We start from the raw sequence: 11,954 nt of genomic DNA on the forward strand, positions 1-11,954 counted from the left end.
AAACCCGGGAGGCGGAGCTTGCAGTGAGCCGAGATCGTGCCACTGCACTCCAGCCTGGGCGACAGAGCAAGACTCCGTCTCAAAAAAAAAAAAAAGAACATCCTCTCGTTCCTTTTCATGGCTCTATAGTATTCCATGGTGTATATGTACCACATTTTCTTTACCCAGTCTATCATTGATGGGCATTTGGTTTGAGTCCATGTCTTTCCTATTGTGAATAGTATTGCAGTGAACATATATGTGTGCATGTATCTTTATAATAAAATGATCTATAGGATTGCTGGGTCGAATGGTATTTCTGATTCTAGGTCTTTGAGGAATCACCACACTGTCTTCCACAATGGTTGAAGTAATCTACATTCACACCAACAGTGTAAAAGCGTTCCTATTTTTCTACAGCCTGACCAGCAGCTGTTGTTTCTTGACATTTTAATAATCACCAGGCTCACATTTACCTCTTTCTCTGCCTCTTTGAGCTCTGCTTCTTTCTCTTTGACTCTCTGGACGAACATCTGTCTCATCTCCTCTTCTTTTTTCTGGAGTTCCCCTAGGAACTCGTTTCTTTTGGCCTCATACGTCTCCTGTAAACTGCGAACATGGTCAGGTTAATTCTTCTTCCTTTGGAATGGCTCCTATTTGATAAAACTGGCCCCCAAAGATGCTCACTGGGTTCCTCTGTCCTCCCTTCCCCAGTTGTGAGCCAGGTACAAAAATAGAACCACAAAGCTGTGGGCACCTGGCTTGGCCCATGACAGCATGCCCACAGGGCTTCTGAAGAGGGATGGGGCAACCCTAGTGAACTGGAGAGACTTAGAATATCTGATTCTATACTCTTGTTCTACGGATGAGAAAACTGAGGCCCAGAGAGGTGAGGTGTCTTGCTCAAGGCTCCATGGCTAGTTAGAGGGAGACCTTTGACCAGAAGCTAAGTCTCCCGTCTCTTCATCTGGGTTTTCCCCTGCACAATGCTGCCAGGCCCTAGCTCTGAAACCGACCACATGAATGAACTATTTCAACAAATGCTTGAGGAGACTCCATATGTGCTAGACTCAGTACTAATTGACATGATGCTAGTCACTCAGCCTCTACAGCCAACAGCCATCATACTTGCCATCAAGGAACTCATGGTCTAGTGGGAGATGCCCCTGGCCTAAGCTTATTTTTAAAGAAATAGGAGATGATAGGCTGGGTGCGGTGGCTCACACCTGTAATTCCAGCACTGTGGAGGCGAAGGCCGGTGGATCACCTGAGGTCAGGAGTTCGAGACCAGCCTGGCCAACATGGTGAAACCCCATCTCTACCAAAAAATATAAAAAATTAGCCGGGCGTCGTGGTGGATGCCTGTAATCCCAGCTACTTGGGAGGCTGAGGCAGGAGAATCGCTTGAGCCTGCTAGGCGAAGGTTGAAGTGAGCCAAGATCGCTTCACTGCACTCCAGCCTGTGTGACAGAGTGAGACTCCATCTCAAAAAAAAAAAAAAAAAAGGCAATAGCCTGGTGAAGAAGAGGTGGAACTGTGATCCAAAGAGGGCAGCATGTAAGAAAGCTCGTGTGGAGAGAGAATGACATTCTTAGGGAGCCAGGTGTGGTTCAACATGGCCAGAGAGCACCATGGCAATGCTGGAGTAGAGTCAGACGAAGTTCCTGAGCCTGGTGGAAGAGAACAGGCTTTGAATGACATATTTAAAAATTGGACGTGTATGCACTGCATGGTTTTAAAGCAGGAAGTAGTACTAGATCCAATTTGAAAATGAGAAGGACCACTCTGGCTGTGTTGTGAGAAGGATAGACTTTCCATCAATCCAAGAAAGAAGTGACAGGATCTTGGCTGGGCGTGGTGGCTCATGCTTGTAATCCCAGCACTTTGGAAGGCCAAGGTGGGTGGATCACTTGAGGTCAGGAGTTCAAGACCAGCCTGGCCAATATGGTGAAACCCTGTCTCTAATAAAAATACAAAAATTAGCCGGGCGAGGTGGTGGGTGCCTGTAATCCCAGCTACTTGGGAAGCTGAGGCAGGAGAATCACTTGAACCCCGGAGACCAAGGTTGCAGTGAGCCGAGATTGTGCCATTGCACTCCAGCCTGGGCGAGGGAGCAAGACTCTGTCTCAAAAAAAAAAAAAAAAGAAAAAAGAAAAAAAAAGAAGTGATAGGATCTTAAATGTTAAGGGCTGGGAGGGAATGGAGGGAGTGGTAAGAAAGGCAGAACTCCCAGGACTTGGGAGGAGCCAAAGGTAATTCTGATTATCCCTGGGCAACCAGGTGGATGGTGGTATCATGAATAGCAACAGGGAATGTTGGAGACGCATGCTTAAGAGGGAAGAAGATGAATTTGTACTAAGCTTGATTTTCGGGGATGTCCTCTATGGGATGTCAGAGTGGAAATGTCCAGGATGCAGCTGGATTAATGGGTTTAGACTTCAGAAGTAAGACTAGCTTGGGAGCCATCTACTTCTAGGTGGTAATTAGGGCTGTGAGAGTAGAAAGAACCAGCTGCAAAGAGAACAGAAAGTGAAAGAAGCAGAGGCCCTAGGAAAGAATCCCGGGGGGTGTATATCAACATTTAAAGGAGTAAGGTGAAGAAAATGAGCCTGCAAAGGAGGCTGAGAAGAAATAGTAGGAGAGATAGGAATAGAATCAGCCAGGACATTGCTGGAAAAGCCAAAGGCAGAGAGCATTTCAACGAGGCAGTGAGGAATGGCATAAAGTGCTGCGTTGATATCAAATAAGATGGAACCCAAAGGCAACATTGAATTTAGCCACAAGTTTGCGATTCCCGGCCTTGGAGCGAGGCATTTGAGTGGTTATGCTGGGGGCAGAAGCCAGACTGCAGTGGGTTGAGGAATGAATGAGAGATGGGGAAGAGGAAACAGCAAATATAGAACAACTCTTTCTCCTTCTCATCCTGTCAAGGACTTCTTGACAGGGCAGAGGCTGGTAAGAAAGAGCAGGGTTAAGGGGAAGTTTCTTCAGCACAAGAATGCTTACGTGCAGCACGAGAAGGAGCTGGCAGAGAAGGAGTGAAGAAGGCGAAGACACAGGAAACAGAGTATTCAGGATGGAGTGAAGGAGGAGGGAAGGAGACAAAATGACCAGGTGGAGGCACACCTACTCCTCTACAAATGCAGATGAAAGCTGCAGGTGGGGAAGAGAGCCAGGGGGCTCCCACCAGAAAGAGACAAGCAGGGCTTCCCCCAGCCCCACGTGCTCCAGTGGCCCCTGGCCCCACCTGTCAGTATAGGGCATGAGCCTATCCTTTCTGAAGCAAGTATCCCCAAGGGACTGGTTAGGCTCTGACTCCAGGCCAGCTTTAGGCTGTGAACAGGTAGTGTAAGATCTCAGAGGCTCTTTGAAAGCCTTTTTAACCGGTAGACATCTCCCTCACTTGCTTATTAGTGCCTGACCACCATAAAGGGCACCACGTGGTAATTTCAACTGTGGAGCTTATTTCACACATCACACATATAGATCAGACACTTCTACTTGGTGCATCACTCCTCTCTGCATAATAACCTGCTTTCAAAAACATTTCCCTTCTCTAAAAGCATTCTGATTTAAGAAATATGCCAATGATGATTAACATCCTGCGGTCAAAACAGAACTTGCACTTGAATGCAGACACTAAGAACAGCAATTGAAGAGCCTGCAGTTCATCGATGCATGGCAAGGGATCGCTACCTGGTCCTATCTGGGTTTCAGAATGGGGAAATGGGTAAAGAACCTGTCTGAGTGCCAGGAGCCTGATGAAGAAAGAGGGGCAGAGGACAGTTACCAACTGCCACCCCGTGGAACAGGGCCCCAGCTTGGGGATCCCCTCCAGCGCAGCTGCTTGGAGCTGTCACGGATGCGTGCATGTGTGTGTGGTGATCCGCCTTGCTGGTCCTCTGGGCCTCCTCCCTTCCCTTGCCCTTCAAAGCAAGGCAGCAGTACTTCCCAAGCCTGCGCCCCACAGCTCTCCTGGCAGGTGTGCAGTGGCGAAGGGTGAACAGGCAAGCAGAACTGGCAAGTGAGCCGCCCCTGCTCCTCGAGGTCTTAGCACCCGTGTCTCGCCTCCCCTGTGAATTCTCCAGGGGAAGGCTTCCACACCACCTGGGTGGGCTGAGCTGAGCTGGGCTGGACTGGGCTGGCAGGAGTGGTACCTGAAGGGTTTGCTGTCAGGGTCGGTGTCCTTGAAGCCCATCTCCTCCAGCTTACAGCGGCGATACAGCTCATAGTGCCGGGTGTGGGTCTGCTCCCGCAGATCCTCCATGTTGACCCGAATCAGCATCTCCCGCAGCTTCACAAAGTCGCAGTGGGCCTCGTTTTCAACTGCATAGCAGGGTTTGGGGTATTGAAAGTATGTTGAAAGGAAGGCCAGCGGAAGCAGAAATGGATGAAACGAGAGGCAAAATGTCTAACAGTGACGTTGCCTTGCAATCTGTGTATTTAGATCCTGCAAATTTACTTCCTCTCTTTTTTACTGAAAATGTAAATGAAAGGTTACAAAAATGCCAGTAATGAAAAATGGTGATACCATAAAAATACTTGTTAAGACAGTCAGTAGCACCACAATCTAAATTCAGCAGTCAGACCTTCAAAAGAATGTTCGGTCTACACCACTTGTAGGACAACAGCACATATGCATCTATCCATCCATCCATCCATCCATCTATCCATCCATCCATCCATCCATCCATCCATCTATCCATCCATCCATCCATCCATCCATCCATCCATCTATCCATCCATCCATCCATCCATCCATCCACCCATTCATCCATCCATCTATCCATCCATCCAATCAATATTTGTGGAATCTCTGTTCCCATTATTGTGTGAGGCACTGGGAATTCAGAAACGAAGTCATGGAATCTTGCTGTCAGGAGCTTACAGTTTAGAGGAAGAATAGATGCAAATAGACAAATACAATTCAGTGCAAAACTACAAAAACAGAGGGATAGCCAAGTGGCAATAAAGCTCAGAAGAGGGGGGCCTAAGAGCTCCTGGGAAAGTGAAGACTTCACCGAAGAGAAAATCCCTAAGATGACTCTGGAAGGAAGAATAGTAATTTATCAGCCAGAGAAGGGAATGGTGTTTGCAAGGTGTCAATGAGGTTAGGCAAGGTTATGTAGCTAGTAAGTTGCAGAGTTAGGGCTCAAACCCAGGCAATGTAGGGGAGGTGACAAAGTCTCCAAATAATAAGGGGAAAGAACTAGGATATTGATAGATGACAGTGACAAGGAGGGGTGTGGACCGCAGGCATGGCCCACCTGGATGGTAGAAGCTTCCAAGGAGGTGGTTTCTTTAGAGGGTAGATAATGGCCTGACAGTAGCAATGGTGACTAGGAGCAAGGGGACCCCACTTTCTGGCCTGTGTGAACAAGTCCCCTCTTCAAAAGAGTGCAAGCAAAGGTCTGCAATTTTGGGCAGTGGTCAAGAACGACAGATGTGGACCAAGTCATAGCAAAATCGATTTCTGGCTAGACCAGGTCACAAGCAGTACTTTGTCAAGGTGGCTACAGGTATGGCTTCACTGTGTCGGATGGTGGTATTTGGCCTGAACAAGTAGGAAAAATGGTGTCTGAAGTGATGAGCAGGCAGTCACCCCAGATTCTGTCTTGCAGAGTCTGGAAGAGGGTAGTGGGGGCAGAGAGGGGCCTGGGATAAGTGGGTCAGCTGTAGTTGAAGCAGACTGCCTTGTGGTCGTCAGTCTTTCCAAAGCCCGAATCAGCTCACGTAATCCTTCTGCTTAAGACCCACTGAATTAGGAATAAAGCCCCCTGCTGTCATAGAACATAGGCTAATATTAAAGATGACATCAGTAAGACAACTTCTCAGGACTATGCTATATGCAACTTCTCAGTACTATGCTATATGCCATCTCCTCCTCCACCTCTGGACAGTGATCTCTGATGGTGAGTCAGAAGGAGTGCCTCCAAGGCCCCTGCAGGCTACCTAAGCAATATACAACTTCTTCCTCATTCAAGCAGAACAGTCAACTTAGACTTACAAGAAAAACTTTCAAAGCCCCCTTTATTGTTTAGGTTCAGGGTAGTCCACGTCAGATGAAGTAAGTCATTGGAACCATGTCTACTGGCTTCTCCTCATCTCACTTCAGGTTCCTGTTTCTCAGACCACAAGTCCATTCCCAGGGTGGGACTGTGGGTCCAGAAACCATTTGCAAACGTTCCTAGTGGAGCAACCCCAGCTCCGAACAGCAGAGAAGACCAGAACTTAGCACAGCTCTGATAACCAGTCTTGTCCTACCTATAGAAAATCCAGCTATTGTCAGTGGGTCTGCGGGGTGTCCTAAAACATGCCAGCCTTCGTATGTGATGCGGACAACCCGCCACCCACTTTCAGGTGTTTCCCCAGTGGTAGGGATGAGGTTACAGAGAACCAGCCACTCTTTCACACGATGCCCCTATCAGCCACGGCCCGGTTTCTAGCTGTAGACTCTCAGGACCAAAGACCTCTTCTACCCACAGCACTGTCCTTGGCCTTGTCTTATGCACTGAACTGACTAGCCCTGAGGGTAAGTTAACATATGTCAGGCAGATCCCAGAAGGAACTTTCCTGAGTGTAATACAATATGTCTGATTGCTTTTCAATTGTGAAATAATCATACATTCAAAAGAGAGCATGAAATATGTATGTGCGATTTAAAGACTTTTTGAAAAATTAACACCAATGTCTCCACAACTCAGGTTAAACATTACCAGTATCTTGGAAGCCCCTGAGTGCCCTTTTCCAATCTCATCCTCCTTTATCCCCCCACTCCCCTGGCAGAGACTTAACCCCTCTCCTGACTTTGGAGAGTATCATTCCTTTGTTTTCTTTACAGTTTTACCTCTCATGTATGCATTCCTAAAAATATATATCTTGTTTAGTTTTGCCTCCTTTTGGAATTCATACAAAGGGAATCCAATGGTATGTTTCTTTCTTTTTTTTTTTCAATCTCGCTCTGTCGCCCAGGCTGGAGTGCAGTGGCGAAATCTCAGCTCACGGCAATCTCTGCCTCCTGGGTTCAAGCGATTCTCTTGCCTCAGCCTCCTGAGTAGCTGGGACTACAGGCACATGCCACCATGCCTGACTTTTTTTTTTGTTGTTGTATTTTTAGTAGAGACGGGGTTTCACCATGTTGGCCAGGTTGGTCTCGAACTCCTGACTTCAGGTGATCTATCCGCTTCGGCCTCCCAGAGTGCTAGGATTACAGGAGTGAGCCACTGCGCCCAGCCCCAATATGTAGTTTTTTAAAATCCCTTACCCCCTTCCCACCCTCCCATTATCCAGTCTTTTTTTTTTTTTTTTTTTTTGTACTTTTAGTAGAGATGGGGTTTCACCATGTTGACCAGGATGGTCTCGATCTCCTGACCTCGTGATCCGCCTGCCCCGGCCTCCCAAAATGCTGGGATTACAGGCGTGAGCCACCACGTCCGGCCTATCCAGTCTATTTTAATGAATATCTGGATTGTTTGTAATTATTTGTCATTACAAACAACACTACTGTGAATATTCTCGTGCATTTCCTGGTGCACTTGGGCAAGAACACAGGCTTTCTCGCACACTCCTTCCTACCTTGCAAGTCTTTGTGTTTAGGAATACTTTTCCCATGAGAGACAGAGGAAGCTTGCTCCCATCAGGGCATCCCAGTATGGAGCCAGAGTTAGCTTCCTAGTGACCCCTATGGCTATTTGGGACCCATGCCAAATGAGCAGAGACTTGGGACATTTTAGAAACTTGTCATATAGTGGCTGGGGACAAACAAAGAGGCAGACAAAAGGGGTTTCCTGCATGTAGCCCCTCTCCCGGAGACTCACTCACCCTGCACAGTGCCCCAAGGATACTGCCGCGCCCTCATCATCTTGTTGCCTATCTTCAGTTCTTCTGTGCTGCCGATGACAGCAAACGGCAGGTGGGCCTGAAACCGAAGGCAAACGAAAGCTGAGAACTGCAGAGGAAAGGCACTGAGTGTTACACAACCCAACTGCTGTTGGTCTCTGGGGCCCCAGACCCTCACCGTGCAATGTCCCTCACTGTCATCATCACCAACAAGCATTTATTAAGTGCCCAAACTATGTGAGGATAAGAGGCCTAGTCCAAGCTTCTGCTGTTCAGAAATTCACAATAGAGGGTAACAATGACATAGCTGAATGCATAGGGAACAAAGAGAGAAAATAAGCAGAATAATACGCAGACACACAGATTACCAAGCTATTCGCTATTCATAGTTACTGCTGAGGGCAAGAGCCTTTGGAAGATGGGGAAGTGGAATGAGGGGGGTTCTGTGTGGATAGAGAGGATAAAGGAGTACCGAAGGGTCTCAGATCACTGGCCCTTCTCCCTCCCTGGCGTGCAAGAGCCCCAAGACTAGGTCCATACTGAGACCACAAAGCCGACTGAGCTGTATTGTCCTTGTTCTCATCCTTCCCTGAAGAGCTCACACTGAACTCGTGAGCCTAGAAGGCAAGTCACTAAGGATTTACTCACATGACCGTGCTGGGTTCTGCTGTAGGTGCTATAAGGCAGATAGAAGCAGCAGAAGACACGCTCCCTCGCCCTCTAGGAGCTTACAGTCTAGTTGAGGGAGCCCAAATTACATAACTCAAGTCATATAAGATAGTATGTGATCAAGGGCTCAAGTATATGGTCTGGTGCCCTGTACATAGCAGGTGCTTAATAACTACTTCCTGAATGGCTGTGGTAAGGCTAGGGAAAGAGGAAAGAAAGGCAAAGGACAAATAGGTTTATGAGCTTGGTGCTCACAGGGGGAATGGGGAGCTTGGCCTGGCTTTATGGGTCAGAGAAGAGAGAGCTGCCCCGACTTGGTAGTGTGGGGCCTGGGAAACACTCACAGAGCCCCAGTCCACAAGGAGCTGGCCAGCCTGTAAGTGCTGAGTCACCACAGCCAAATGGAACTACGGAATCAATGTTTACCGACCAGGTGAGCCCAGGCGGGGCTTTGCCCAAAAGGGCTTTACACCAACAGGTAAAGAGCCTATGGGGAAAGTTTCTTAGCCTGCTTGCAGAAACAGACCATGATCTCAGATATTTTGACCCATTTGCCCACTCATCCTAGCTCCTGTGATATATGCTAGGGATTAAGAACAACGTAATGGCAAAAAAGCACAGAGCCTGGCCCCGGAGACTGCACAGTGTGCCCAGGGAGAAAGCCATCCCGACAACGATCAGACAGCAAGATGAGGGTTGTGCCAGAAGTGGAGGTTGCAGTGAGCCGAGATCGCACCACTGCACCCCAGCCTGTGTGACAGAGCAAGACCCTGTCTCAAAAAAAAAAAAAAAAAAAAAAAAAGATCAAGGTCGTAAACAGGGCTGGAGTAACACAGAAGAGGGAGCAATTAACTTCGTGGGAAGTCAAATAAGTCGTTTCAGAGTAGGTAGTGGCAATCATACTAACAGCGTTAGCATTAGCAATAATTTGTTAAGCCCTATGCACTGGGTACCAGCTGCTTTACATGGTATTGTCTCACTGAATCTCTACGACAACACTATATGGTAAGTTGCCTTATTATTCTCCTCTTTAGATGGGGAAAGTGAGGTCCGGAAGGGCTAAGGGACTTGCCAGCAGGCACACAATAGTAAGGAACAGAATGAGGTATGGAATCCTGGTCTCTCTGACTTCAAAGCCCACCCCTTGCTGGTCTGCTACTTCCGTTTAGGGGGTTCAAGCAGTAGATGAGGTGCGTACTCTAAACCCTGGGGGAACTAGTTGTTCAAGACCAGATTATCAGAGGCAATTCAATTCAGGGAAACCCACAGCAAATCTGTTGCTTGTTTGTTTAATCCACAGGCTGATGTCACAGCCAATCCTTCCTCTCCATTCTCCTCTAGCTCTGGACCCCAAAAATGTCCTTCAGAGCAGAAGAACACAGAATTTCATCAGGAGCTCAGCTCCAGGACCTCCACCAATCCCTTCAATTGCTTGGCTGCCAGCTGAAGCTGCTCTTCTTTCACCCTCTCGCCTCTCAGCTGCTATCAGATGATCATCTCAGCCTCTCTCCAACCACTCCCCACTCCACTGACTGTCCCTTAAATCTGGACATGGGAAAGAGGAGGTTATGGATATGGAAGGTGGGTGTGGGGTGGAGGTGAAAAATGTTTCCTCCATTCTGGGAGGGGAATGACCAGAAGAGTAACTGGGCAAGTGACACACAGGGCATTTGGGAAGCACTGAATTCGTGAAAATGCTGCCCAAGGGATCTTTGCCAGGATCTCCAGTCTTTGCCAGGAGGGTTGGTCTGGGCACAATTCATTCCCACTCAGGGACCTAAGACATATCGGGAGCCTCGAATCCACCCCTAAACACTTTCTGGGAAAACATTTCCCCTGCAGAGACCCCACAGCTTCAGCCACATGACACAGAAGAGCCAAGGGGCGGCGAATGCAGAGAGCTAGACTGAGGGAGGAGGTGATAAAGAAAAACCACGTTGTAGCACTCCCTCATCCTGGGCTCTCAGCTGTAAGTGATGGAGGAGGAAGGCATGTGAAGTGGGAGGTGCTTCTCCGAGCTCGAGAAAAAAAAAAAAAAAAAAGAAAACAAAGGCATACAAAAATGTCAGTATTCCCTCGGGCCTGTTCCATTTTTATCATCAAGAGACACTGTCAGAATGATAGGGTGACTTGCTTCCCCCTCTTTCTAAAACTGCTGTCATTTTATTCTTCTAGCTCAAAAATATAGCCCCAGCCCTCCCACGGCACGCTCCTTTGCAGCTGGCCTCAGTCTGTTTTGATAAGTATATGCAAGGTAGGCATTTCCCAGCGCTCTCCTTTCGTTTGACTTTCACAGCATCCTTCTATGGCAATGATTAAAAGATCCATTCATGAGTTGGGGAACTGGGATACAGGGAGGTTAAACGAGTTGCCTAAGTCCCTAACCCGCATGCCCAGATCCTCTGAAGCGGCAGCAAGGCCACCGAGCTTTGGCTGCCAACCTCTCCCAGCCACCTAGGGTGGCCTGCACTCTGCCTCCTGGCTACATGGCATCCGCTAGAAGGAAGCAAACCATGACAAGCAGGAAATCATGGGGACCAGGCTCTGGCCCTCTGTTCCACTGCTTTTGAGAGACAGATGGCTTTGACAACCAGAATGGAGTCGAGCGGAGCAGAGAGCAGATACCCACCCTCCCCCCGCACCACCACCGACCATACTCCTAGGTCCTACCAGTGGGATCCAAATCTGAGGCTGGGCTTTCTGCTATTTTTCCCAGGTCTCTGTAGGAAACTGACAGACAGGGGTGACATTTTCTATGTGTGGACCCAGGGAGGAGACTCTGTTAGATGCAGGGCAGTGTTGCTGCTGAAACACAAACAGCCCTCTCAGGGGAGTCTGTGTAAATCTCTCACTCAGACTTCCAATGAGGCGCCCTCGGATGTCAGATTTCCCAGTGTCAGAAAACTCCAACAAGAGATAGTCTCAAGCCTCTCTTGGGAGTCCATTCCTAGATTCACTATCTGTCTTAGTGCATTTTGTCTTGCTACAATAAACTACTTGAGACTGAGTAATTTATCAACAATAGAAATTTATTCCTCATAGTTCTGGAGGCTGGGAGGTCCAAGATCAAGGCACCAGCATCTGGTCTGGTGAGGACCTTCTTGCCGCATCATCACACAGCAGAAGGACCAGCTAGCCCAACACTGCATGACGTCTCTTTAAAAAGGGTCTTCGGCCAGGCATGGTGGCTCACGCCTATAATTCCAGCACTTTGGGAGGCCGAGGCAGGTGGATCACGAGGTCAGGAGTTCAAGACCAGACTGGCCAAGATGGTGAAACCCCCATCTCTACTAAAAATACAAAAATTAGCTGGGCGTGGTGGTGGACGCCTGTAATCTCAGCTACTCGGGAGGCTGAGGCAGAGAATTGCTTGAACCTGGGAGGCAGAGGTTGTGGTGAGCCAAGATCACACCACTACACTGCAGCCTGGCCGACAGAGCAAGACTGCATCTCAAAAAAAAAAAAAA

General features: G+C 48.3%; 1 protein-coding gene across 7 annotated transcripts in view; it reads right to left on the bottom strand.

Moving 5' to 3' along the window:
* SEPT6 (septin 6) overlaps nucleotides 1-11,954 on the bottom strand; it is an 80,621-nt gene that overhangs the window by 18,505 nt on the left and 50,162 nt on the right. For all 7 annotated transcript variants that reach the window (XM_011977159.1, XM_011977162.1, XM_011977164.1 and 4 more), the window contains 3 exons: nucleotides 7,801-7,897; nucleotides 4,137-4,305; nucleotides 456-588 (listed from right to left, as the gene is read on the bottom strand). In XM_011977159.1, coding sequence (XP_011832549.1) covers nucleotides 456-588; nucleotides 4,137-4,305; nucleotides 7,801-7,897 — 399 coding nt within the window. The remainder of the gene's footprint in view (nucleotides 1-455; nucleotides 589-4,136; nucleotides 4,306-7,800; nucleotides 7,898-11,954) is intronic.

This window comes from Mandrillus leucophaeus, unplaced genomic scaffold (genome assembly GCF_000951045.1).
Source record: "Mandrillus leucophaeus isolate KB7577 unplaced genomic scaffold, Mleu.le_1.0 Scaffold174, whole genome shotgun sequence".
NCBI lineage: Eukaryota > Metazoa > Chordata > Mammalia > Primates > Cercopithecidae > Mandrillus > Mandrillus leucophaeus.